The following is a 23,735-nucleotide window of genomic DNA, read 5'->3' on the forward strand; positions in this document are numbered from 1 at the left end:
CACTATCTGAACCAGTCATGACCCGCTGATATGGCTGCCATGATAATGATAATGAAAAAAACTATAAATGAAAAGATCTAAAGATAAGTGTTGAAAATTCCAAGTGATTTGGCTGTAACTATTTCCTTAGGCAACTTATTCCACTGTGGAATTCTTCTTGGAAACAATGATGGTTGATACACTGTCTTGGAGACAAATGGTCTTTGTAGTTTGTGTGGTGGCTCCCTCATGTTTGTCATTGTCTTGGGTACTCTGTACTTATTTCTGCCAGTTCCCACCAGTCCATCCCATAGATTATCGAACATGGCCAACCTTCTTTACCTGCGGCGCACCCTGCCCTCCACAATCGACTGCATTTGCTGTTGTGATTCCCATTCCGAGTCTTTGATCAAAGATGTGACACTTGTGCACTTCCTACACAATATGATATCAACACTAATCCTGAATCTTTGTGCCTAGTGACTTGTGAATCTAGAGGTGGAATATAGATGTTAGTCTGTGATGCTGACACAACCAAAGCGGAAACTGAAGCAGATGGTTGTTAGAATAGGATCTTTGACTTTAATGGAGGAGTAGATACAAAAACCAGGAATTCAACCAGGATTCTCAACTTGTCTTGCCACCTTCAAAGGTTTGTATAGAAAAGCTCGAGACCCCTCAGCTCCCTACAATCTTGTTAAAACTGTACCATTTCCATGGTCTCTACTTGTTCCTTCCAATGTTTTTCATGTTCTTCTCTAACTCCCTCCAATATGTCATGATTGTCTATGTTTCAACTACTACATGATTCAATAGGTCTGTGTGAAAAATTTCCTTCTAACCTCCACAATATAATATCAACACTAATCTTGAATCTTTGTGCCTAATTACTTGACCATTGAGCAGTTGTAATCACCTTCCATCAGTCACCCACTCAAATTCTCTGCTAACACTGGAGGTAGGCAGGTTCAGATTCAGAATTTATTTTATTTAAACAGTTTAACATCCAATCCAACCCAAAACTGCCGACTTTTTCAGGTAGAATTCCTACTGAAATCTCAGTCAAATAGACTGTCAAATGCTCTGAATTTGAATCTTTGTATTCTGGATTGTCTTCAGCTGTTGGTCCCAGTGAGCCAAGAAAGACATTGAAAGTGATCTCCCTAAACAGCAATGTAGGCTTTCCCCAAGCAATTCTTACCTCAGCTTCTGTTCTAGTGGAGATTCAGTCTTGTTTCCAGGGTTTCATCATTGTGGGTTTAAGTTTTGACTGATTATTTTTTATATAAAAGAAAAGACTGGAGGTCTTTAAAATTATGAATGGGTCAGACAGGGTAGGTGTCGAGAAAATGTTCCCACTTGTGGAAGAATCCAAAACTCGAAGCCATAAATACAGGATAACTACTAATAAACACAATGGGGAATTCAGGAGAAATTTCATTACTTGCTTTCTCACTTGATTGACACCCCAACCACCATCTTAAATATTCACACCTTTCAACTCCAACGCACAGTGGCAGGGTGTACCCTTTACAAGATGCACTGTAGTAACTCGCCAAGCCTTGTTGGACAACACCTTCCAAACCCATGACCTTTACCACCATCAAGGGCAAGGGCAGCAGATGCATAAGAAGACTGCAAGTTCCTCTCCAAACCACACACCATCCTGACTTGGAACTATACAGTTCCATTACTGTCACTTGGGAAAATCCTGGAACTCCCTCCCTAACAGTACTGTGGGTGTACCTACACCACATGGACTGCAGCGGTTCAAGAAGGCAGCTCACCACCACCTTCCCAAGGGCAATGAGGGATGGGCAATAAATGTTAGCCTATACAGCGATGCTCACATCCTGTGAATGAATAAATAAAAAGCTCAGAGTGGCAATAATGTAGAACTCACTATATAGGAAATAGTTGGGGCAAATAGCATAGATGCTTTTGAAGAAACCGAGAAGAGTACATGCAAGGAAAGGGAATAGAAAAATATGCTGAAAGGCTGGGATGAGGTCAAGGAAATGAGTGGAGACTTGTCCGGCACATAAACACCAGCACAGGCTAGTGGGACTGAATGTCCTATTTCTGTTCTGTATATCCTGTGCAATTTTATATAATTCAATAGGGCAGATGCAGAGGAATGATTTTCTCTGGTGGGGAACGTAGAACAAGGGCAACAATACTAAAAGTAGAGGTGGACCATTTAGGAGCGAAAACAGGAAGAACTCTTTCACACAAGAGGATAATAGCATTCCGGAATTCTCTCTCCCCCAAAAGGCTGTGAGTGCTGCATCAATTGAAATGTTTAAAGCTGAAATCAGTCGAGTTGTTGTAGCTAACGGTATCCAAGGGCGTGGAGCTAATCCTCTTTTTCCTACTGAAACAAAGTTGACCTTATGAGGCTCTTCTCATTGCATAGATTTCTTAGATGTAGATTTTCATTAAATAGATTTCTCAGTTATTTCTCATTTTAGATCATGTCTCCAACATCTTTCTCTCTTTCTCTCCCTTCATTAAAGATTTTACTTCAGGGCCTCATCCCATCTCAATAACTTGAGCTTCCATTTATCGGGAAGATTTTCCTTATCCTGCTCTGTTGTATAAAATTGCCTGTGCAGAATACGTAAGTGAAAATAGTGGCAGGTATTTTATATTCCAGTGGATACTCCACCCACCCTCACCACCACCACACCAACCGCCCCCCCCCCACCCCAAAACTACCAACTCCCTTTTCATTTGTTTAAATGGATGAAGTGTGGGAGGGAGAGATGGTGCTTGATGCCACCATGTGTGCCCCACATCCACTTATCCTCTGTGCCAGCTCAGATATTTTCCGCCAGGACATTTTAGTTGCCCGCTGAAGGCCGCCCGTGCAGCCTGAGTGTGTGCAGCATCCTTACCTTCCCAGGGTACAGCAGTGACGTTTACTCAGCCCAGCTGAGAGTGCGCTCTGTATAATTATTCATGTAGCCGGGATCTTTCTAAACTCGGGGAGTAGCATTACTCCAGCAGTCAGTTCTGTCAGGTTCCTGCTCCATAATGCTGCTAAACTGTAGGGTAGCCTTCCCCTTGCTGCACCCCCACAGCATCTTTCATACCAACTTGTTGTCTGTCCTCATATTTAAAATGTTGATTAGGAATAAAAATTAACCTAAAAAGGAGTGAAGGGGCCAAATTGGATAACTCCTGAAATCGGGGCCAAGATTGTGATGCTCGGATCCCCTGTGCCCAATCAAAGTGAAATAGGCACCATGCAAACTTCATGCTGCCCGCTCATTTTCATGGTTGTGGTATGCAGCCCAGCGCTGAACACACTGTTGAGTGGCTGCACACCTCACCAGGGGAACCAAGTTCATGCCAGGCTGAAGTTAACCTGCATCACTTATAGCCAAACTGCACACTCTTAAACAGGAGATGAATTCTGGCTGCAGCAGGAGTTGAACCTGCTTGGACAACATTCAGAAAAGAAATGATATGGGTGCAACAGGCCAGAGAGTGCACGCCAGGACTTTCAAATGTTGCTCGGCAGTTACTGGTGCAGGAGGTGGACCGGGCGAGAGAGGTTCTCTTCCCTCAGGAAACCAGATTGACCCTCCAGGGAAGGGTTCAGAAACAGTGGGAGCAAGTGACCGTTGCAGTCCGGAGATGTGGATGCAGTGCTGCAAGAAGCCTAATAACATTAAGCAAGTGGTCAAGGTTAGTGAAGGCATCAGACATTTCCATTTCGCACCCGCACAGAAACCTCCATTAAACACCTGGAAAATTTCCTGATTTCGCAAACATGACTCGGGAGAAAGTGCCCCAAATGGTCAGATTTTCATCTTGGTGGGGTGGTGGGGGGGGTAGGGGGAGGTGGTTTGTGGAGGCTGGGGGATGCTGCTCTCTGGAATTAGGCCCGCTGCCCCCCGGAAACAGTGCAGGGGCAGCCAGAGGGGCTGCTGGGTGCTGAGGCGAGCTGTCTAAAAGGGCCACCTCAGCACTTTGGGACTTGTCCCTGTGGTAATAAAAACAATAAAACAAGAAACTTCTTTCTAGCCCTCACTACTGCTCACACTCCTTCACCCCTTACACACTCCCCATGGTGCGTCCATGCCAACTGATGTCACCTTATGCCCCCTCCCCAACCCCCATAGTCCACCATGCCCTCCTGTCAACCTTTGTGCTCTACCTATGCCCCATGATCCCTCATAACTTCTATGCCAATCTAATGTAAATTCATGCCAACTCATGAACCCCCACTCAATTCCATAGCCCTTTATAGACCCTATGCCAACTTAGTGCCAACTGATGGCAACCGATGCACCACCCCCACTCATCCCCATGATCGTTTATAACTCCTATGTCAATTTAGTGACAACTCATGCCAACCTATGCCCCCACACCTACCACCCTTTGCCCTTACACCCTCCATGCCAACTCACCCAGTATCCACCATGGGCAGACCTCAGGAACCATGCTGAGATGAAATAAAGTGCAGTTCCAAGTATCTATTACTGTCTTCAATATAGTAAAAAAACACACGTTGATAAAAGCCCATTCAATACATTAAAATTCCTACAAGTACTTAATCACTTATAAAAACAAACATTTCCTTCAAGCACTTCATCTCTATTAAAAACAAAGAATTACATTCATAGCTTGACTAATCCCTTTATAACTACTTGAAGCTGTCAATCAAACTGTAGACTTATAGGCCCCCTGCCCATAAGAATGATAGGTTGCAGAAGCAGTTAAGCAGCACTAATCCTATAATGAGAACCCTCAGGTTTATGTCAACAAGCATCTATTAAAATGGTAATTTCTTTCAACTGAGAGTTACAGAAGATTGTTCTCTTTCTCCAAATTTAAAGGCATGGCACGTAAATGACTTAATAGCTTCACAGTTCCACCAGAGCTTATTGCCCTTTTATGCACATTAACATCTACTGTTAACAAACCCAAAAGGGTACATGATCTCTCCCAAAGAGTACCTGACCTTTCCAAAAAACTCTGGTTTTCCACAAATGTCTAAAGTACGTGTGTCATATTTCAGAAAACAGGGTGATGCAGTTACACTTTCAAATGTGCTTCCCCATGAACTGTGGTTGTGTGAAATACCTCCTGTCGCTGCTCCCCACCCACTCCCCAGCGAAAATATTGGATGCCAGGTTCAGGGGTGGGACTTCTGGAATTGGGGCTCCAGCATTCTTTTGGCTAAGATGCTGAGCCCTTCTGACCTGGTGGAAATTTGGACATTTCATTGTTTACCCACACAGACATTTCCATCAGACACACACACACAGACATTTCCGTCACATAGGCACACAGACATTTCCAGTCTGAGAGATGAGAGCAGCAGGGCTACAAAGAGCATGGAGAGGTAAGGCGAGAGCCTAAGAGGCGAGAGCTCAGTCCAAGAGGCAAGAGACAGTGAGAGACCACGAGAGACAGTGAGAGACCACGAGAGACAGTGAGAGACCACGAGAGACAGTGAGAGACCATGAGAGACAGTGAGGCTCGGCAGTTTCCAGTTAGAGATCAGAATTGAGGAAAAGAAATCGAGGTGTGACATCACTGGGATATAGGTAGGTGATTGGCTGGTGAGTGTTTCCGATCTTAACTAGGGAATAACCGGGTGAGTCTTGACTTTTTTTTATAAAGGAGGGTTTCTTACTATTAGTAAGTTGTATTAAGTATTAGTAGAATCATAAGTATTAGTAGTGTTTATTGGTATTGATAAGATTTGTTGATAGTAAGGTTTGTTACCACTAGCAAGTATTTGTAAGGTTTAGCAATATTGCTAAGGTTTATTAATAGTAGTAATATTTATTAGTATTGGTAAAACTTTATCAATATTGATGAGGTTTATTACCAGTAAGAAGGTTTAATCACAGCAACAATGTTATCAGTTAATAAAGAAATGGCCGGGCTGCTCCAAATTTGAGAATGCCCAATCTGTGCTATATGGGGACACCAGGATGCTTCCCATGTCCTGGATAACCATTTGTACAAGAAGTGCCCTCAGCTGCAGCACCTTGAGCTCTGGTTTGTGGAACTTGAGCAGCAGCTGATATCACTGTGGAGCATCCATGAGGTTGAGAATTACGTGGATAGTACATTTACAGATATGGTCACTGCACAGCTTAAAACTATGCAGTGAGACAGGGAAGGGGTTACCACCAGGCAGCCAAAAAGGAACAGGCAGGTGGAGCAAGAATCCCCTGAGTACACCCACTCTCCAAACAGAATTCAGTTCTGAATACTGATAAGAGTGATAGTTCATCTGGAGAGTGCAGCAAGAGCCAAGTCCATGGCACCATGGGCTTTTTTTATTTGTTCATGGCATGAGGGTGTCGCTGGCTAGCCCAGCATTTGTTGCCCATCCCTAATTGCCCTTGAGAAGGTGGTAGTGAGCTCCCTTCTTGGGTGGATCAGTTGTAGGGGCTGGTGGGGAGGTTGGGAGGAGGGGTGTGGTGGTGGGTACAGAGAAGGTTGGAAGAGAAATAGTGATAGTGACTCAATAGTTACAGGCATAGAGAGGCATTTCTGTGGCTGTAGATGCGAATCCAGAATGGTGTGGTGCCTCCCTAGTGCCAGGGTCAAGTACATTACTGAGCAGCTGCGCAGCACCCTGAGGGGAGAGGGAGAACAGCCAGCATTCGTGACCCACATCTGCACAAATGACATTGCTAGAAAGTGGGATGTGGTCCTGCAGCCAGAATTTAGGGAACTAGGTAGAAAATTAGCAAACAGGACCTCAAAAGTAGTAATCTCCACATGCAAGTGAGTACAGAAATAGGAGGATTAGTCAGGTGAATGCGTTGCTGAAAAGATGGTGCAAGAGGGAGGACTCTAGATTTATGGGACATTGGGACCAGTTTTGGGGGCAATGAGACCTGTACAGACTAGATGGGTTGCACCTGAACAGAGTCGGGGCTGAGCTTCTTGCAGGGCATTTTGCTGGTGCTGTTGGGGAGAGTTTAAACTAACTCAGCAGGGGTGTTGGAACCAGGAGATAATATTAGAGAGGAATACCAAGGGGCAGAGAGTACTTGGAGAGATAGATTGAACTAGATTAGGAAATAAGTTAATAGGTGATGTCAGGGTAAGGAAGACAGTGATAGAGTCTAAATAAGGGTGACTGTGCATATATGTGAATGTCCAGAGTGTGGTAAATAAGATTGGTGAGTTACTGACACAGATTGCTACATTGAAGTACGATGTTGTGCCAATCACAGAAACCTGGCTCAAACAAGCACAGGACGGGGTGTTAAATATGTTCCGATGGTATTCTGATGATGCTACTTTCCAAAATGACACTTCTGACATGTCTTTCTTCTTCCTTCATTGCGGTTCCCCCCCAACCCTGCAGTGGTTGACAGGGCCCTCAACCGAGTCCAACCCATCTCCCACGCCTCAGCCCTCACACCTTCCCGTCCCTCCCAGAACCATGATAGGATCCCCTTGCCCTCACTTTTCACCCCACCAGCCTCCACATTCAAAGGATCATTCTCTGCCATTTCTGCCAACTCTGGCATGATGCCACCAACAAACACATCCTCCCTTCACCCCCTCTTGCCAGCATTCTGTAGGGACTGTTCTCTTTGGGACACCCTGATCCACTCCTCCATCACCCATAACACCTCATTCCCCCTCCTATGGCACCTTCCCATGAAATTGCAGAAGTGCAACACCTGCCCCTATACCTCCTCCCTCCTCACCGGCCAAGGCCCCAAACACCCCTTTCAGGTGAAACAGTGCTTCACTTGCATCTCCTTCAATTTGGTCTACTGTACTTGCTGCTCCCAATGTGGTCTCCTCTACTTTGGGGAGATCAAACACAGCCTGGGTGACTGCTTTGTGGAACACCTTTGGTCTGTCCGCAAGTATGACCCAGACCTTCCTGTTGCTTGCCATTTCAACACATTTTTAGCCCTTACCACTACCATTAACACTCTCTTTGTACATTAGTGCATGACATCATTGTCAATCTCTCCTTTGTCCTCATCTATCGCTGGCCTTCTATCCAGCTTCACCTCCTCCACTCCCCTTGGACAGTATAAATTTCATCCCATTCCCACTTCTCTCCAGCTCTGAAGAAATGTCATACAGACTCGAAACATTAACTCTGTTCCTCTCTCCACTGATGCTGGTAGACCTGCTGAGTTTTTCCAGCATTTTCTGTTTGTGTTTCAGATTTACAGCATCTGCAGTATTTTGCTTTTACCTGGGTGTTAAATATCCTTGGTTACAAAGTATGCAGGAAAGATAAGAAAGGAATAAAAGGGGGAGTGATGGTGATATTGATTAAGGAGAGCATTGCAGTGCTGGAGAAAGAGGATGTCCTGAGGGATCAGTGTGAGAGTCTATTTGGCTAGAACTTATATAAGATATAATTACTTGGTGTAGTCTATAGGATGTAATGGGACAGATTTGCAAGGAAATTACAGAGGTGCAAAGTTATAGAGCACTTATGATGGGGGGTGGTGGGGGTTTGTTATGATTGAGCAGTTGGTAAAGCTGAGTTATTTAAAAATCTCAGAGGGAAACTTTAAACAACTGTCATAACCTAAAATGTTAAGTGGTATGTTTGAGATGCAACTCTAAATTCAGGAGTCAAACCAGTTCTAAGGTTTTACATTAAAATAAATGAAACATTTTATTAATTTACACAGGTTCAATATATATACATGGCTACAAATTACCACTATCATAACTTTTAACAAATTCCCAAACTAATCTCCATTAAGGCAACAGCAACCCATAGACTTAACCAAACACCAGGCAAAGCATTTTCAACTTACACATTCAAAATGAGGTTCTTTTCACTTTGGTTCCTGTGGAGATGTTTGGAGGCTTACAGCTGCTGTTGATCTCATATTGCTTCTGCCCTGCATACACAAAACTGCTGAAGTTATACCTAGCACAGCCCATTGAATGTAAATTCTCATTGTATCACCAGCCTTTTTGAACTCCACCTTTTAACAATAAAACCCCTTTCATAGCACCGATTTTATTAGTAATTTAAACAAATATGCCTGGTATCTGCTAGATAGGTGGTACTATTCACCCCACTTCTTGAATACGCTATTCAACAAATGCAAAGGCACGATATCTCGCTTACATATCAAAACAAGTACACATCAAAGCACCCAGACTTGCTGGCTTTAATCCAATTAAGACGCACCCACAGACTAAACCTCTATTTTAATTTTTTTCCCCAATAATATTATATGCATTAATAGTTTCAGGACAGGCTTCAATTATCCAAATATAGACTGGCATAATAGTCATGTAAAGGGCGGAGAGAGACAATAGTTCCTAGAGTGTGTTCAGGAAAAGTTTCTTCAGCAGCATGTTTCCAGTCAAACAAGGAAGGAGACACTGCTAGACCTGGTCCTTGGAAATGAGGTGGGCCAAGTAGACCACATGTCAGTAGGAGAACATTTAGGGGGCAGTGATCATTGTATCATATGGCTTGGAAAAGGGCAAAGAACAGTCTGGAGTAAGCAAAATTAACTGGGGGAAAGCCAACTTCAATGCGACAAGAATAGATCTGGGCCGAGTAAATTGGAGTCCAAAGGTTGGCTGGAAAAATGGTATCTGATCAATGAGCTACCTTCAAGGAAGATATAATTCGGGCACAGACAAGGTAAGTTCCCTCAAAAGGGAAAGGTAGGGCAAACAAATCCAGAGCTCCCTGGATGACAAAGGAGATAGAAATTAAGATAAAAAAGAAAAAGTGTGCATATAACAGGTGTCAGGTAGATAATACAATCGAGAACCAAGATAAATACAGAAGGTTCAGAGAAGACGTGAAGAAGCAAATAAGAGAGGAAAGAGCGAGGATGAGAAGAGATTGGCAGCGTGCTTAAAAGGGAATCCAAAAGTTTTCGATAGGCACATAAATAGTAAAAGAGTGGTAAAAGGAGGAGTAGGGCTGATTAGGGACTAAAAAGGGGATTTACACATGGAGGCAGAGGGCATAGTTGAGGTATTAAATGAATGCTTTACATCTGTATTTACCAAGGAAGAAGGTGCTACCCATGCCATTTTAAAGGAGGAGGTAAATCAAAAACTAGTAGGAAATAAATATTGAAAAGGAGGAAGTATTGGATATGCTATCTTAAAGTTGATGAGGCACTGGGACCGGATGTGATAAATATGAACATACAAATTTAGAGCAGGAGTAAGTCACTCGGCCCCTCGAGCCTGCTCCGCCATTCAATAAGATCATGGCTGATCTTACCCCACATTCCCACTTAACCCTGATAACTTTCACCCCCTTGTTAATCAAGAATCTGTCTAAATCTGTCTTAAAAATATTCAAATACTCAGCTTCCACTGAGGAAGAGAGTTCCAAAGACTCACAACCTTCTGAGAGAAAAAAATGCTCCTCATCCCTGTCTTAAATGAGCGACCCTTTATTTTTAAGCAGTGATATCTAGTTCTAGACTCACCCACAAGAGGAACCATCTTCTCCACATCCACCCCCCCACTCCCCCCACCCACCCCAGGAGCTTAAAGATTTCAATCAAGTCACTTCTTACTCTCCTAAGCTCTTAGCCTGTTCAATCTTTCCTCATAAAACAACCTGTTCATTCCAGGTATTATCTCTGAACTGCTCCTAATGCATTTATATCCTTCCTTAAATAAGGAGACCAATACTATACACAGTACTCCAGATGTGGTCTTACCAGTACCCTGTACAACTGAAGCATAGCCTCCCTACTTTTGTATTCAATTCCCCTCACAAGAAATGATAACATTCTGTCAGTTCTCCTAATTAGTTGCTGCACCTGCATATTAGCCTTTTGTGATTCATGCACTTGGACACCTAGATCCCTCTGCATCTCAGAGCTCTGCAATCTCTCACCATTTAAATAATATGCTCCTTTTTATTTCTCCTGCCAAAATAGACAATTTCACATTTGCCCACATTATACTTCATTTGCCAGATCTTTGCCTACTCACTTAACCCATCTATATCCCATTGTAGCCTCCTTTTGTCCTGTTCACAGCTTACTTTCTTACCTATCTTTGTGTCAGCAAAGTTAGCAACCAAACCTTCAATCCTCTCATTTATATAAATTGTAAAAAGATGAGGTTCCAGCACTGACCCCTGTGGAACACCACTCATTACATCTTGCCAACCAGAAAAGATCCATTTATGCCAACTCTGTTTCCTGTTAGGCAGCCAATCTTCTATCCATACCAATATGTTACCCCCTACACCATGAGCTTTTATTTTCCACAATAGCCTTTGATGTGGCACCTTATTAAATGCCTTCTGGAAATCTAAGTACAGTACATACACCAGTTCCCCTTTATCCACAGCACATGTGACTCCTTCAAAGAACTTCAATAAATTGGTTCAACATGATATCCCTTCCACAAAACCATGTTGACTCTGCCTGACTGCCTTGAATTTTTCTTAGTGCCATGTTATAACAACTTTAATAATACTTCTAACATTTTTCCTATGACAGATGTTTGGCTAACTGGCCTATAGATTCCTGCTTTCTGTCTCCCTCCCTTTCTGAATAAAAGAGTTACATTAGCTGTTTTCCAATCTAATGGAACCTTCCCCAAATCTAGGGAATTTTGGAAAATTAAAACAAACACATCAACTATCTCACTAGCCACTTCTTTTAAGACCCTCCGATGAAGTCCATCAGGACCCGAGGATTTGTCAGTCCACAGTCCCAACAATTTGCTCGATGCCACTTCCCTATGATTGGAATTTTCTGAGTTCCTCCCTTCCTTCCATTTCCTGAGTTACAGCTATTTCTGGGATACTTGTATCCTCTAGAGTGAAGCCTGGTGCAAACTACCTGCTCAATTCATCTGCCATCTCCCTAGTTTCCATTACTAATTCCCCAGAGTCACTTTCTATAGGACCAATGCTCTCTTTGTTAACTTGTCTCTTTTTTAACTACCTATAGAAACCCTTATTATTCGTCTTTATATTTCTAGCTAGCTTTCTCTCTTACTGTAATTTTTCTCTTCTTATTAATCTTTTTGTTAATTTTTGCTGTTCTTTATATTTGGTCCAATCTTCTCACCTGCCACCCATCTGCGCAATTATGTTTTTAAAAAAGTTTGATACTTCCTTTAACTTTTCTCAGTTAATTACGGATGGTGGGTCCTCACCTTGGAAGCTTTCTTTCTCATTGGAATGTACCTATTTTGTGTATTCTGAAATATCCCTTTACGTGCCTGCCACTGCATCTCTATTGACCTATCCCTTAACCTCATTGACCAATTCACTTTAGCTAGCTCTGCTTTCATGCCCTCATAATTGCCCTTTTAAATAACAAACTGCTTCTGCATCCTGGTCTCTTGAACTTAGGCCGTTCCTTTTTCATATGCCAATACCACCATTAATTAACAAAGCCACCCCTCCACCTTTTCCTAATTTCCTGTCCTTCCTAAATGTCACGTACCCTTCAATATTCAGATCCCAATCTATGTCATCCTCTGTTTAGGTCACACTCCAGATGCATCCAAGGATATTGAAGGAAGTGAGAGTGGAAATTGCAGAGGCACTGGCCATAATTTTTCTGTCTTCCTTAGACTCAGGGGTGGTCCCAGAGGACTGGAGAATTGCAAATGTTACAGCATTGTTCAAAAAAGGGTGTAAAGATAAGCCCAGCAATGACAGGCTAGTCAGTTTAACTTTGTTGGTAGAGAAATGTGTAGGAACAATAATTGGGGACAACATTAAAAGTCACATGAACAAATTTGTGTCAATTAAGGAGAGCCAGCATGGATTTCATAAGGGAAAATCATGGGTAACTAGTTTGCGAAAGTTTTTTGAAGAGATACAGGGGATTAACGAGGGTGATGCTGTTGATGAGGTATACATGGACTTCCAAAAGGCGTTTGATACAATGCCGTAGAACAGACTTGTGAACAAATTTATAACTCGTGGAATAAAAGGGACAGTAGCAACATGGATACAGAATTGGCTGGGTGACAGGAAACAAAGGGTAATGGTGAATGGATGGTTTCTCAAGCATGGGGATGGTTTGCAGTGGAGTTCCCCAGGGGTCAGTGTTGAGACCCTGGCTTTCCCTGATATATATTAATGATCCAGACCTTGGTGTACATTCAAAATTTGTGGACGATACAAAACCTGAAAGCATTGTGAACTGTGTGGAGGACAGTGTAGAACGTCAAAAAGGCATGGACAAGTTGGAGGAATGGGCAATAGGTGGCAGGTGAAATGATGCACTTTGGTAGGAAGAGCATGAACAGACAATATAAAATAAAGGGTACAAGTCTAAAGGGTGTGCAGGAGAAGAGGGACCTGGGTATATAAATTAATACATAAATCACTGATGGTGGCAGGACAGGTTGAGAGAGCAGTTAATGAAGCACACATTATCCTGGGCTTTATTAATAGGGGCATAGAGGCCAGAATTTTCCCAAATTTGCACTACTTGCAGTAGTGGGTGGGCAAAATGGAATTCCACCCGCTGTCAGCGATGGCGGGTTTTCATGCCGTGTTGTCCAGGGACCCGGCATTCCCGGGAAAAATGCCATTGCCATGGTGGGTGGGCACCCATTCACCCACCCTCCATCATCCTGTTGTTGCATCACGCCGACCGTCACGTTTAAAAAGCAGCCGCCAGCACAGTGCTCATCGCCACCACTGCCCGGGAGACATGGCCAGAAAAGGAAAAACGACTGAACCCCCACCCCCCACCCCCCGCTTCAATGACAGGACCCTTGAGTGACTGCTGGATGTCGTGGAGGCCAGCCAAGAGGTCTTGTACCCCCACTCTGGTCACAGGATGGGCAGCAGCATGACCAATCCAGCTTGGGAGGCGGTGGCAGTGGTGGTCAGTGCCAATGCCCTTCAGAAGAGGACAGCCACCCAGTGCCTCAAGCGGATGAATGATCTCCTCTGTTCCTCAAAGGTAAGTCACTCTTCTCATCATTCTCAACCCACATACTCACAAACCCATCACACATCGACAGGGCTAGTTCAAGCGGCATCACAATTCATTCCCTCACACTCACCATCATTCTCCTCATCCCGTCCATGGAATCACTTATCGCCCGCACAGGCCAGGCATACTTATCATCTGACCTGGCAGACATCCTGCTTACGCTTTCTCCACCTCTATTAATGCTGGCACACAACGAGAGAGAGAGAGGTCGCAGACTGGTGGTGGAATGCCCGAAATCAAGGTCCTCACAGACTGAAAACAGAGCCATCCAGCTGGCCGGCGAGGACCTGGACTGTTCCTGTGCTGACGGTGAGGTCAGCGCTGCTCTACCAAGTGAGGATCCAGCAGTGCAACATCCATCAGACAACCATGCTGTGAGTGATGTGTCCTGTTTCACAGGCCACTGCCATGCACTAAGTATCTCTCCTTGCTTTCACAGGCACATCTGCCAAAAAGCCGACAGAGTCCATGACCCAGAGCCTCCAATCAAGCCCTGAAGAAACTTCTGAAGGGGAATCTGGAGGCACCCTCCCTGAAGTCCCATCACAGCGCTCACCCACACCCTTCACCAGTGCAGAGAGACACAATTTGGTGAGACCTAGCTTTAGAGTAGCCTCGGGATCACAATCTGGTGAGCACAGCAGGTGGCGGCAGAGACTTCCCAGGTGTCTGGCACTCGGAGGGCTGCTGGAGGCCAGAAGTCTGCTGATTTCGAGTCAGATGAGGAGCCTCTGAACTTAGTCATGTCACAGTTGCTGGAGCTGCAAAGGCAAGCTCAGGAATATTAGGGAGGGATGTCCACTGCACTCCTCAGATTGTAAGGCGTGATGGAGGAATCTGTTTGCCTTCGATCTGAGGTGATAGCGCCGGCATTGCAGTGCACCATGGTCAACACTGGTAGGATGGCAGCTGCCATGGAGACCTCCATGGTCCAGGACTTCACTCCTGCGCTGCTCCATAGGTGATGTCATAGTTGGCCTCAAACAGTGTGTGCTCGAGAGGGGTGCTGGGCAGCTTGATCTCACTCCAGCTACCCCTGCTCCTCAAGGAGTCAGCTTAGGGCTCTTGGGCATTCATAGGGAGGAGGATTAGCAGGTGCACACTCCAGGCCCATCGATCGAGGTGACTCCGGAGTGTCTGGCCAATCTGAATCCCCTCTTCCTGTGACCTCAGCAGCTCCAGCTCCACAGGCTGAGGAGGGTGCCACTGCCATACAGCAGGACCCTGAAAGCAGGCTGGGGCCCTCCAAGTCTCAGCCCTTCATAGGACACCCGCCAAGGTCACCACAGGGTGTTGCAGTCAGCAGGCTGCCTCCACCTCCGCTGTGGTTGTCCGGGGAGCACAAAGACATAGCAGCAGGGTTAGGAAAGTGAAGGAGAATTGGTTGCACAGCCTGGGCAGTGGTGTTAATCACTTGTACATACTGTTCACTATTGTCAATAAACTCCCAAGAATCTCTCCCTGCCTATGGCTCCTTGTTCTGATGAGCAGTGTTCTTGTCACTCAGATGTGAAACCTTTCTGCACAAGATAAAGGCAGGTGTTTCAGTCTAGGGCCTCTTCCCTGTGCTCTGTGTGGCCTTCAGACCACATTGATGGTCCAGCCTCACACTCCCTGGAAACATTACTGATGCCTGCACCTCGGCTGTGCTGGTCATTGCTGCCAGAATGTAGTGGTCTGGCATCACAGAGTTCCCTCATTCCCTCGATGTGTTGTCAGCACCTTTAAGGTGGGGTTGGCCCCCATGTCTTCAGCATCTGTGACCAGTGATGCTGTGCACCAGCTCCTGAAGGACTCAGATGCTGAAGGCAGACAAAGCATCAGATGCTTCTAAAGTTTCACGGCTGCGTCTCTATAGTATGATCATGGAGCACAAGTGAGCTACCCTCGGCCAGACAGGAGTCAGACATTCTCAGAGGCTATGTGAAGATCTATGGAGTGTCCTCACTGCATGTTGTCATCATCCTCCTGCAATCGAGCGACTTTTAGGGCCTCCACTGCATCTCCATGACAGGAGTATTCTCACAGAGGGTATTCACGCTGTCATAAGCCAGATTGGAGTCAAACATTCACAAATGTGATGTGAGCATCTATGGGGTCAACTCACTGCATGTCGTCATCATCCTATGAGGACCTCCTGGGTGCGCCTGCCTTATCTGGCCAGTGTGAGGGCCTCATCCCAATCATCGTCGCCTCCGAGAATCTCATCACCTTCATCCCCATTGGCGTCCTCCTTATCAAAGGAGATCTCCAGCTCCTCCATCTCCTCTTCAGCCAGCTCGTCTCCCCCTTGGAGTGCCAGGTGGTAAAGGGCACGGCAGATGACGGCGATGTGTGACACACTCTATGGACTGTATTGCAGGGCTCCACCGGACTGGTCCAGGCACCGGAACCTCACCTTTAGTCTCCCGATGGTCTGCTCCACCAAGTTGTGAACTGCAGTATGAACCTCATTATAGCGTCGCTCTGCTGCAGACTGAGGCCACCGCACGGGTGTCATCAAACACGGTCTCTGTGGGTAGCCCTTGTCCCTGATGAGTAATCCCTGCAGCTTCTGTGGACCCTGGAAGATTCCAGGGATCTGTGACTGACTCAGGATGTAGGCATCGTGCATTAGTAGGAGAGACAAGGACCCGAGGGCACAGCCTCAGAGTAAAGGGAAGACCTTTTAGAACAGAGATGAGGAGAAACTTCTTTAGCCAGAGAGTGGTGAATCTTTGGAATTCATTGCCACAGAAGGCTGTGGAGGCCAGGTCATTGAGTGTATTTAAGACGGAGATAGATAGGTTCTTGATTGGTAAGGGGATCAAAGGTTACGGGGAGAAGGCGGGAGAATGGGGTTGAGAAACTTATCAGCCATGATTGAATGGCGGAGCAGACTCGATGGCCGAATGGCCTAATTTCTGCTCCTATGTCTTATGGTCTTGTGCTCCCTGGAAACCGTGCACCCACCTGCAGGATGTGGAGGTTGCACACCAGCTGTACATTCAATGAGTGGAATCCCTTGTGGTTGATGAAGTCCACTGGGTGTAGCGATGGAGACCTGAGCACCATGTGAGTGCAGTCAATCACACCCTGCACCTGTTGAAATCCCGAGAGTTGGGAGAATCCAATCGCCCTGGCATCCTGGCTGTCCCGGTCCCAGGCGAAAAGCACAAAGTTGTGGCCATGGAGAAGGTGGCATCCATGACCTCATGGATGCATTTGTGGGCGGCGGATTGTGAAATCCCACAGAGGTCATGAGTGGAGCCCTGAAAGGAGACACTGGCATAGAAATTGAGTGATCCAGTCACTTCCAAAGGCACTGGCAGTGGATGCCCTCCATGTCCCTTTGGCGCCAAGTCCTTCAATAAGTGGCAGATGTGAGCAACCAGGTCCCTAGACATGCACATTTGTTGGTGACCCTGGTTGTTGGTCATCTGTAGGAAAGGCAGGCGGCGCCTATAGACCCTGGTTGTCACTAGGCGCCGACCAGCTATGGCTTGCTGTTGCTCCTGGGCAGTGTGTGTGGGAGAGCCCTTGCTGCTCCTTCTTCCTGAGGTTGCTGCTCCTGCCTTTGCATGGCCTGGAGCCTCAGTTGCTCTCTCCTCCATCTTCCGTGCTCTCTGTAGGCCATCAGGCATACAGCTAGGTCACCAGGCTCCATGCTTCTGATGTTGTCCTTCTGTGGCATGAAAGAGAGAGAGATGTGGTTACCGTGGCTGTACTTAGCACCTTTCCTGGCCCTGTGTGACCGGCCCTTAATGCTTCCCAGAGAGTGCTGACCACCCCTCAGATGGCCACAGATGAGTGCACTGCATAGCTGCCCTGTCAACCTGTGACATGGGAAAACTGCTCCTAACTGGGATGTTAAGATCGCAAGGGGCTGTGAGCACTTCCAGCAGTGACTGCTACATGGCCAGCATTGGCGAGGAGATTGTACAATGTGTGCAGTCCAACTGCTCCGTGGTCCAATAAAGTGGTCGCTGACTTGCAGTCTGTGCCGGTGGAGGGGGGAGGTGGAGGTGTGGGGAATGGGGTAAGGTCTGGTGGCACTTTGATACCTCCGCAGTGCTTGCGTGGTGAGGCAGTCTAGGAGCACAACCCCCAATCATATCACTATGGCTGGGCCTGAACTGTCTCAGTTGCAGAGGAAAGGTCAGTTTATACAGGTGTCCCTACTTCTTGGCCACTTCCCTCACCTACCCTGCACCCCCACCTCGATTTCTTGTGTGCGGGATCCAACGCCAGGGCAGCAGTTGCCTCTGGGCACCACCCAACAACAGTGGCAAAGTGGCACTGCACCCAGGCCCCCAGCACCCCTGAAGCTTGCAAAGCAACAGGCGACCCTGGTGAGCTCTGCAGAGCAATACTGTTCACTCACCTCCAGCTCCCCCCGAGTGAAGGCCATCAAGTGCACATCGCCTGTGTGCTGTTGTGAAACATGTCGTCGTGCTTTCCTGCCAACGTGGACGGACTGGATAGAGGCCCTCTATCCAGCTCTATCTGTCCCACCCCCACCCCTTAAACCAGCTTATATTTCATCTCTTTTCTATTTTCCCTTAGTTCTGTTAAAGAGTCATACAGACTCGAAACGTTAACTGTGTTCCTCTCCGCAGATGCTGTCAAACCCGCTGAGTTTTTTCAGGTATATTTGTTTTTGTTTTTGTTAAGAGAGCGAGGAGGTAGTGTTGAATAAGTCACTAGTTTGGCCTCAGTTAGATTGGTGCATTCTGTTCTGGGCGCTATATTTTAGGAAGGATGTGAAAGAGAGGGTGCAGAAAAGATCCATGAGAATGGTTCCAGGGATGGGGAAGTTCAGTTATGAAGGTAGATTGGAGAAGTTAGGACTGATTTCCTTAGGGAATAGAAGGCTGAGAGGAGATTTGATAGAGATGTTCAAAATTATGAGGGATCTGGACAGAGTAGATAGGGAGAAACTGTTCCAACTCATGAAAAGGACAAGAAGGAGAGGACACAGATTTAGAGTAATTAATAAAAGAAACAAAGCTGATATGAGGAGAAACTTTTTCATGCAGCAGGTTGTTAGGGTTTGGAATGCACAGTCTGAGAGTGTGGTGGAGGCAGGTTCAATTGAAGCATTCAAAAGGGTATTAGACTGTTATCCGAAAAGGAAGAATGTGCAGGGTTACGGGCAGAAGGCCGAGGAAGAGTTGCTCATTTGGAGAGCCAGTGCAGACACGATGGGCCAAATGGTCTCCTTCTGCACCATAACAATTCTGTGATCATACACCCACAAAGACATTTCCATCATATGCCCACACAGGGTCCTGTATTCTTGCCCGGACAGAGAGTCTCTCTGTCGCAATGAAAATGGTGCCAGAGGCCTGAATGTGGAAGTTCTGCTCCCGAATGTGGCCTGTACCATTTCCGCAGGGGGTTTGGACATGCACATTTTACAGAGGCAGCTGCCCAGATAAAACTGCAGCCTCCTCCATTTACGTCTGGTTTTCATCAGTTAGGAGTGGGCTGTTTAAACCAGGTAGGAGCATGTCTGAACTTTGCAGAATTGCTTGGATAGGTAGGGTAGGCGAGGATGCACGGGCCCCTTTGGAAAACACAGAAAAGTTGTTACAAAAGCCACAAACATGGCGAAAAATAAGTGATTCTCAAGTGTCTGCCTTAAACCCAAGGAAGTTGGAGGGTGGGATGGCTCACTTGGCAGAGCAAGATGTTTTGCCCCTACTGACTCGTGAACACAGGTGTCAGGAATGATTGTGTCAGTGAAGGGAGCATAGTACAGTGGTGCCAAAGAGAAAGCAACACAGCCATGGCACCTTTATACATTGGCACCATTGAGGAAAGTGAACGTGACCCTCCTGAGGCTAGAGGAAGGGTACCAGGACACAAGGTAGAGGCACTGCTGGCGTAACCCCATCCTTCAAACTCCCTCACGGGCCAATGTCCCATTGTGCTCATTGAACTAGCAGCATGACCTCCACCATTACCAGAATGTTCAAAAATGCATTTAGCAACGCCTTTATGACCTGCTATGGGCGATTTGCCATCACCAACTGCACTGCAGCTGGCTGCTTCCATGCTGTCTGCTCAACTGGACAAATTGTCTGCAGCCTTGCCTCTGGGCCATCTCCCTGGTGTTTGGATCCTCTGAGACGGCAAAGACAAACATGATTTGATGTTAACCTGATATGTAGTACATGCAGAGGGAGTTCTCTTTAATGTGTTCGTCTACAACAACCCTCATTCGCATCTGTACCGTGTACATGTGTATGAGCAGCTTGGACCTACAAGCCTCAGTGCTATAGCAAAGATATGTTACAGGTCTCACACCTTAGCTGCAGCATGCAGATGTGACCTCTCACTTGGACCTTGGTGTGAACGTGCCAATCAACTCACCTTGCTGGAATGCAGCAAGTTGTGGAACCTTTTCAAGCACTGAATCCAAGATCTTCTGTGCTTACTTGCTACGCTTATCACGGCAGATATTTCAACCCATGACTTGTTATGGCAGGAGGAAAAAGAATTTGCCTTCTGTACCTTCTCCATCAAAACCTGCATGTCCTGGTCACTGAACCCTGGCACTGCAGCACCAATCTGTTCACCTCTGTGTGACATTCTGGCAATGCGAATGTAAAAGGAGCAGGGATGTGAGCCATGCCATTTGCATTGCTGTCAATCATATTCCAGTGCTTACCTGCACAAACCATGTCATCATTGAATACTGTTGAGGGGCAAGGGAGGAAATGGCTCTGCACAAATGAATGGTGCCCTGGATGTTGTAGTTGTCACATCCAGATAGCCTGCGGTGGTCCCGGCCACTAACTACCCTACTGTCTTATTGTCTCTTAGTCACACTGTTGTGCCAAGCCAGTGTGCAGCAGTGAGGGACCTGGTCAAGGGATTCCTGATAGATGGGTGGCGATTCCTGATAGATGGGTGGCAAGAGCACAGGTGGATGGGTTACAGACCTTGGCACTGTTCACCTTACACCCACTGAGGCATAATGTTTAACTACATTACTGCAGCATATCTTTAGCAAGTAGTGGTGCTAAGATGCTGCTATCTCCATAGCTGTGCCTTGTGAAGCCACTTGATGCTTTAAGTGGTTCAGTGCAATCCTTCAGGACAATGTGAATTGGCAGCAACAATGAGAAATATTTCCTATGGACAGCCCATGGTTGGCCATCTGTTCCAGTATCAGCAACCAGATGGACAACGTTTAGAGAGTTTAGACTCATCTAAACAGCCAGTGATGTCTCCTACGATACACAGATAAGGAACAATCGACACCTTCCAAATGACCAGCTTTTTATACCTGCCCAAGTCACCAAACCTGCGCTGAGCCCAACTCTGCCTCCGCATTACTTGCGGGGTCGCCCACCACGACTCCCATTACATCCCTACCACCCCCTGCCCCGGATTGAAAATCAGAAGTTCCGGGGACGCTTATACAGAAGTGTGGTTCATGGGGCCAGGGAGTCTCCTGACTGCGCAGCCTGTAATGAGGTCAGGAGCTGAGTGGCCCTGGCATGTTATTGCTGAGCAAGTGCCGCCTCATAGCACTGCCGATGAACCCTTCCATCGCCTTACTGATAATCGAGAGTAGACTGACGGGACAGTAATTAGCCAGACTGGACTTGCCCCACAATTTGTGGACAGAGAGCAATGTGAAAATGACCAGGTTGTTTATTTTAGTGATGTGGCTGAGGGAAAAATGGTGACCGTGACATTGGGGAGAACTCCCCTGATCGTGTTGAAGTTAATGCCACAGGATCCTTTATGTTCACTTGAGAGGGCAGATGGGGCCTCAGTTTAACATCTGACTTAAAGTATGGCACCTCTGGCAGTGCAGCACTCCATCAGCCCTGCAGTGGTGCGTTAACTTAGGTGATGTGCTTGATTCTCTGGAATAGGTCTTGATCCCATTGGAGTGCCACTTACTGAAGTATGGCTGGTGCAGCAGCTATGGTGTTATCGTAGTTGAGAGCTGTAGGTTGAGCCTATCTGTACATATGGATATGATCCATCATTGAAGTTTGCTTACTGCTATCAGCCAACATGAGGTTCAGAAAGAATATGAAATATTGTAGCTTTCCAATGTTATTCTCAAAAATGATCTCTTAAGAATCACAAAGTGATTAACGACTGATCACACTTGTGAACAATGAGTGATCGATCACCCCAAACTCTTTGTGTTACAGTCAAGAAGTTGGCTCATGTTTGTTCAACAGAAAAAGAACAAGGGGCAAAGACTTTGCAAAGATTTCATTGGCGAGGTGGATATAGGGATATTCAGCTTCATGGTAACAACAGTTCAGGCTGTCATCTCAAATTGAAAACTCCTCTTGTAGCCGTGCCCCCAGATCGAGGTGCCTTTTGAAAAAATGGTTGTGGGTTTGGTGGATCCTTCAGAGAAATCAGCTCGAGGTCAGCTATGTATATCTGGATTATGCACCCAGATAATCTGAGGCTATTTGGCTGTATACTACTTCATCAAAGAAATTTTAGTGGGCGTGTTTCTCGAGATGGGCTGACAAAAGAAATCATTAACCAATCAATGCACCCTATTTATATTGGAAGTAACAATGAATTTGTATAAATTACTAAAATTGGAAAATTACAGACTTCTGCAACAGAGTTCAGTGGAGCAGTTCAACTAATCAAATGGTTAGGGAGTTTGTATGGGAACATGGCAAAGATTGGGATAGTCCTCCCCTTTCTATAATATCCGCAATTCGGGAGGTTTCTCAGTTCTCAGTGGGGTTTTCTTCCTGTTTCTTTCTAGGGGGGACATAACCTCACAGTATCTTGGACACGCACAGAGAAACCTGGGGGGAGAAGGTCCCAAAGGGGTTAAACATCGTGGATCATTTTCTCAAAATGAACGAAAGAATGCCTCTGGTGAGGAAGGAAAATATGACTCAACCTCAAGTGAAACAGTAGCTGCATTATAGCCGGGACGGCCACACTGACGCTTTAAAGTGGGCAGTCAAACTCCTTGAATAGGAAGCAAACTGCTTGCTTATTCAGGGACACCCATGACCAGTTAGCTGGAGGCCACTCACCATGGCCTCAGTGCACAATAATATCAGGAGGGATGCACAATTCATCTTAGTTGGCAGACAGACACTACTTTTCAGATGGTGGTACATGTGTAGTAGGAATGCATGGGGCCACATGAGACAGGAATCTAGAAAAGCTCTCGTTGTACTCCCTCACCAAGTTGCAATCACATAATTGGATGGGAGGTAATGCCGGAATATGTCTGCCTGTGCATCCACATTTCAGTGTTTCTCTTGAATAAGTTTCCCTGATCTCAAAATATTTTTCACACTAGGTAACATCAGGATTCTGGAAAAGGCCAGCCTTTGTAAAGAACTTGGATCCTACTAAGGTGCGGATACTCAATCCCTATTATATGTATCAAGCTGCAATGAAATTACTGGAAAATCCAGACATGATTAAACGGGTAAGGGTGTGTTTCTGTTCTGATCTGTAAAAGTAGTTGTAAAGTTTGTTGGGAAGTTACTACTAGAGAAACACTAATCTCCCCCAAAAATAGAAAGATTATTAACTGCACAGGAATGATTGTAGATTTTTCATCTGCCTTTTCAATAACAACAACTTGTAATTATTTTGTGTTTTTAACATAGCAAAACCTCTTAAAGTGGATCACAGAGTGGTGTTCAGACAAAACAATACCGATTTCAGGGGAAACATATTTACTCAGGGGGTGGTGTAAATGTGGAATTTGCAATTGCATGGAGTAGTTGAGGCTGGTAAAATGGTTGCTTCCAACTCAAATTCCAATCTGCCTTAGCCAGTGATGATGGAATTGTGAAAGCTATTGGATTAACTTGT

General features: G+C 45.8%; 1 protein-coding gene across 4 annotated transcripts in view; it reads left to right on the plus strand.

The window, feature by feature from the left end:
• Positions 1 to 23,735, plus strand: part of LOC121269718 (CMP-N-acetylneuraminate-beta-galactosamide-alpha-2,3-sialyltransferase 4-like) — a 162,911-nt gene that overhangs the window by 114,815 nt on the left and 24,361 nt on the right. For all 4 annotated transcript variants that reach the window (XM_041174568.1, XM_041174567.1, XM_041174565.1 and 1 more), the window contains exon 10: positions 23,212 to 23,343. In XM_041174568.1, coding sequence (XP_041030502.1) covers positions 23,212 to 23,343 — 132 coding nt within the window. The remainder of the gene's footprint in view (positions 1 to 23,211; positions 23,344 to 23,735) is intronic.

This window comes from Carcharodon carcharias, chromosome 25, assembly GCF_017639515.1.
Source record: "Carcharodon carcharias isolate sCarCar2 chromosome 25, sCarCar2.pri, whole genome shotgun sequence".
Classification (NCBI taxonomy): domain Eukaryota; kingdom Metazoa; phylum Chordata; class Chondrichthyes; order Lamniformes; family Lamnidae; genus Carcharodon; species Carcharodon carcharias.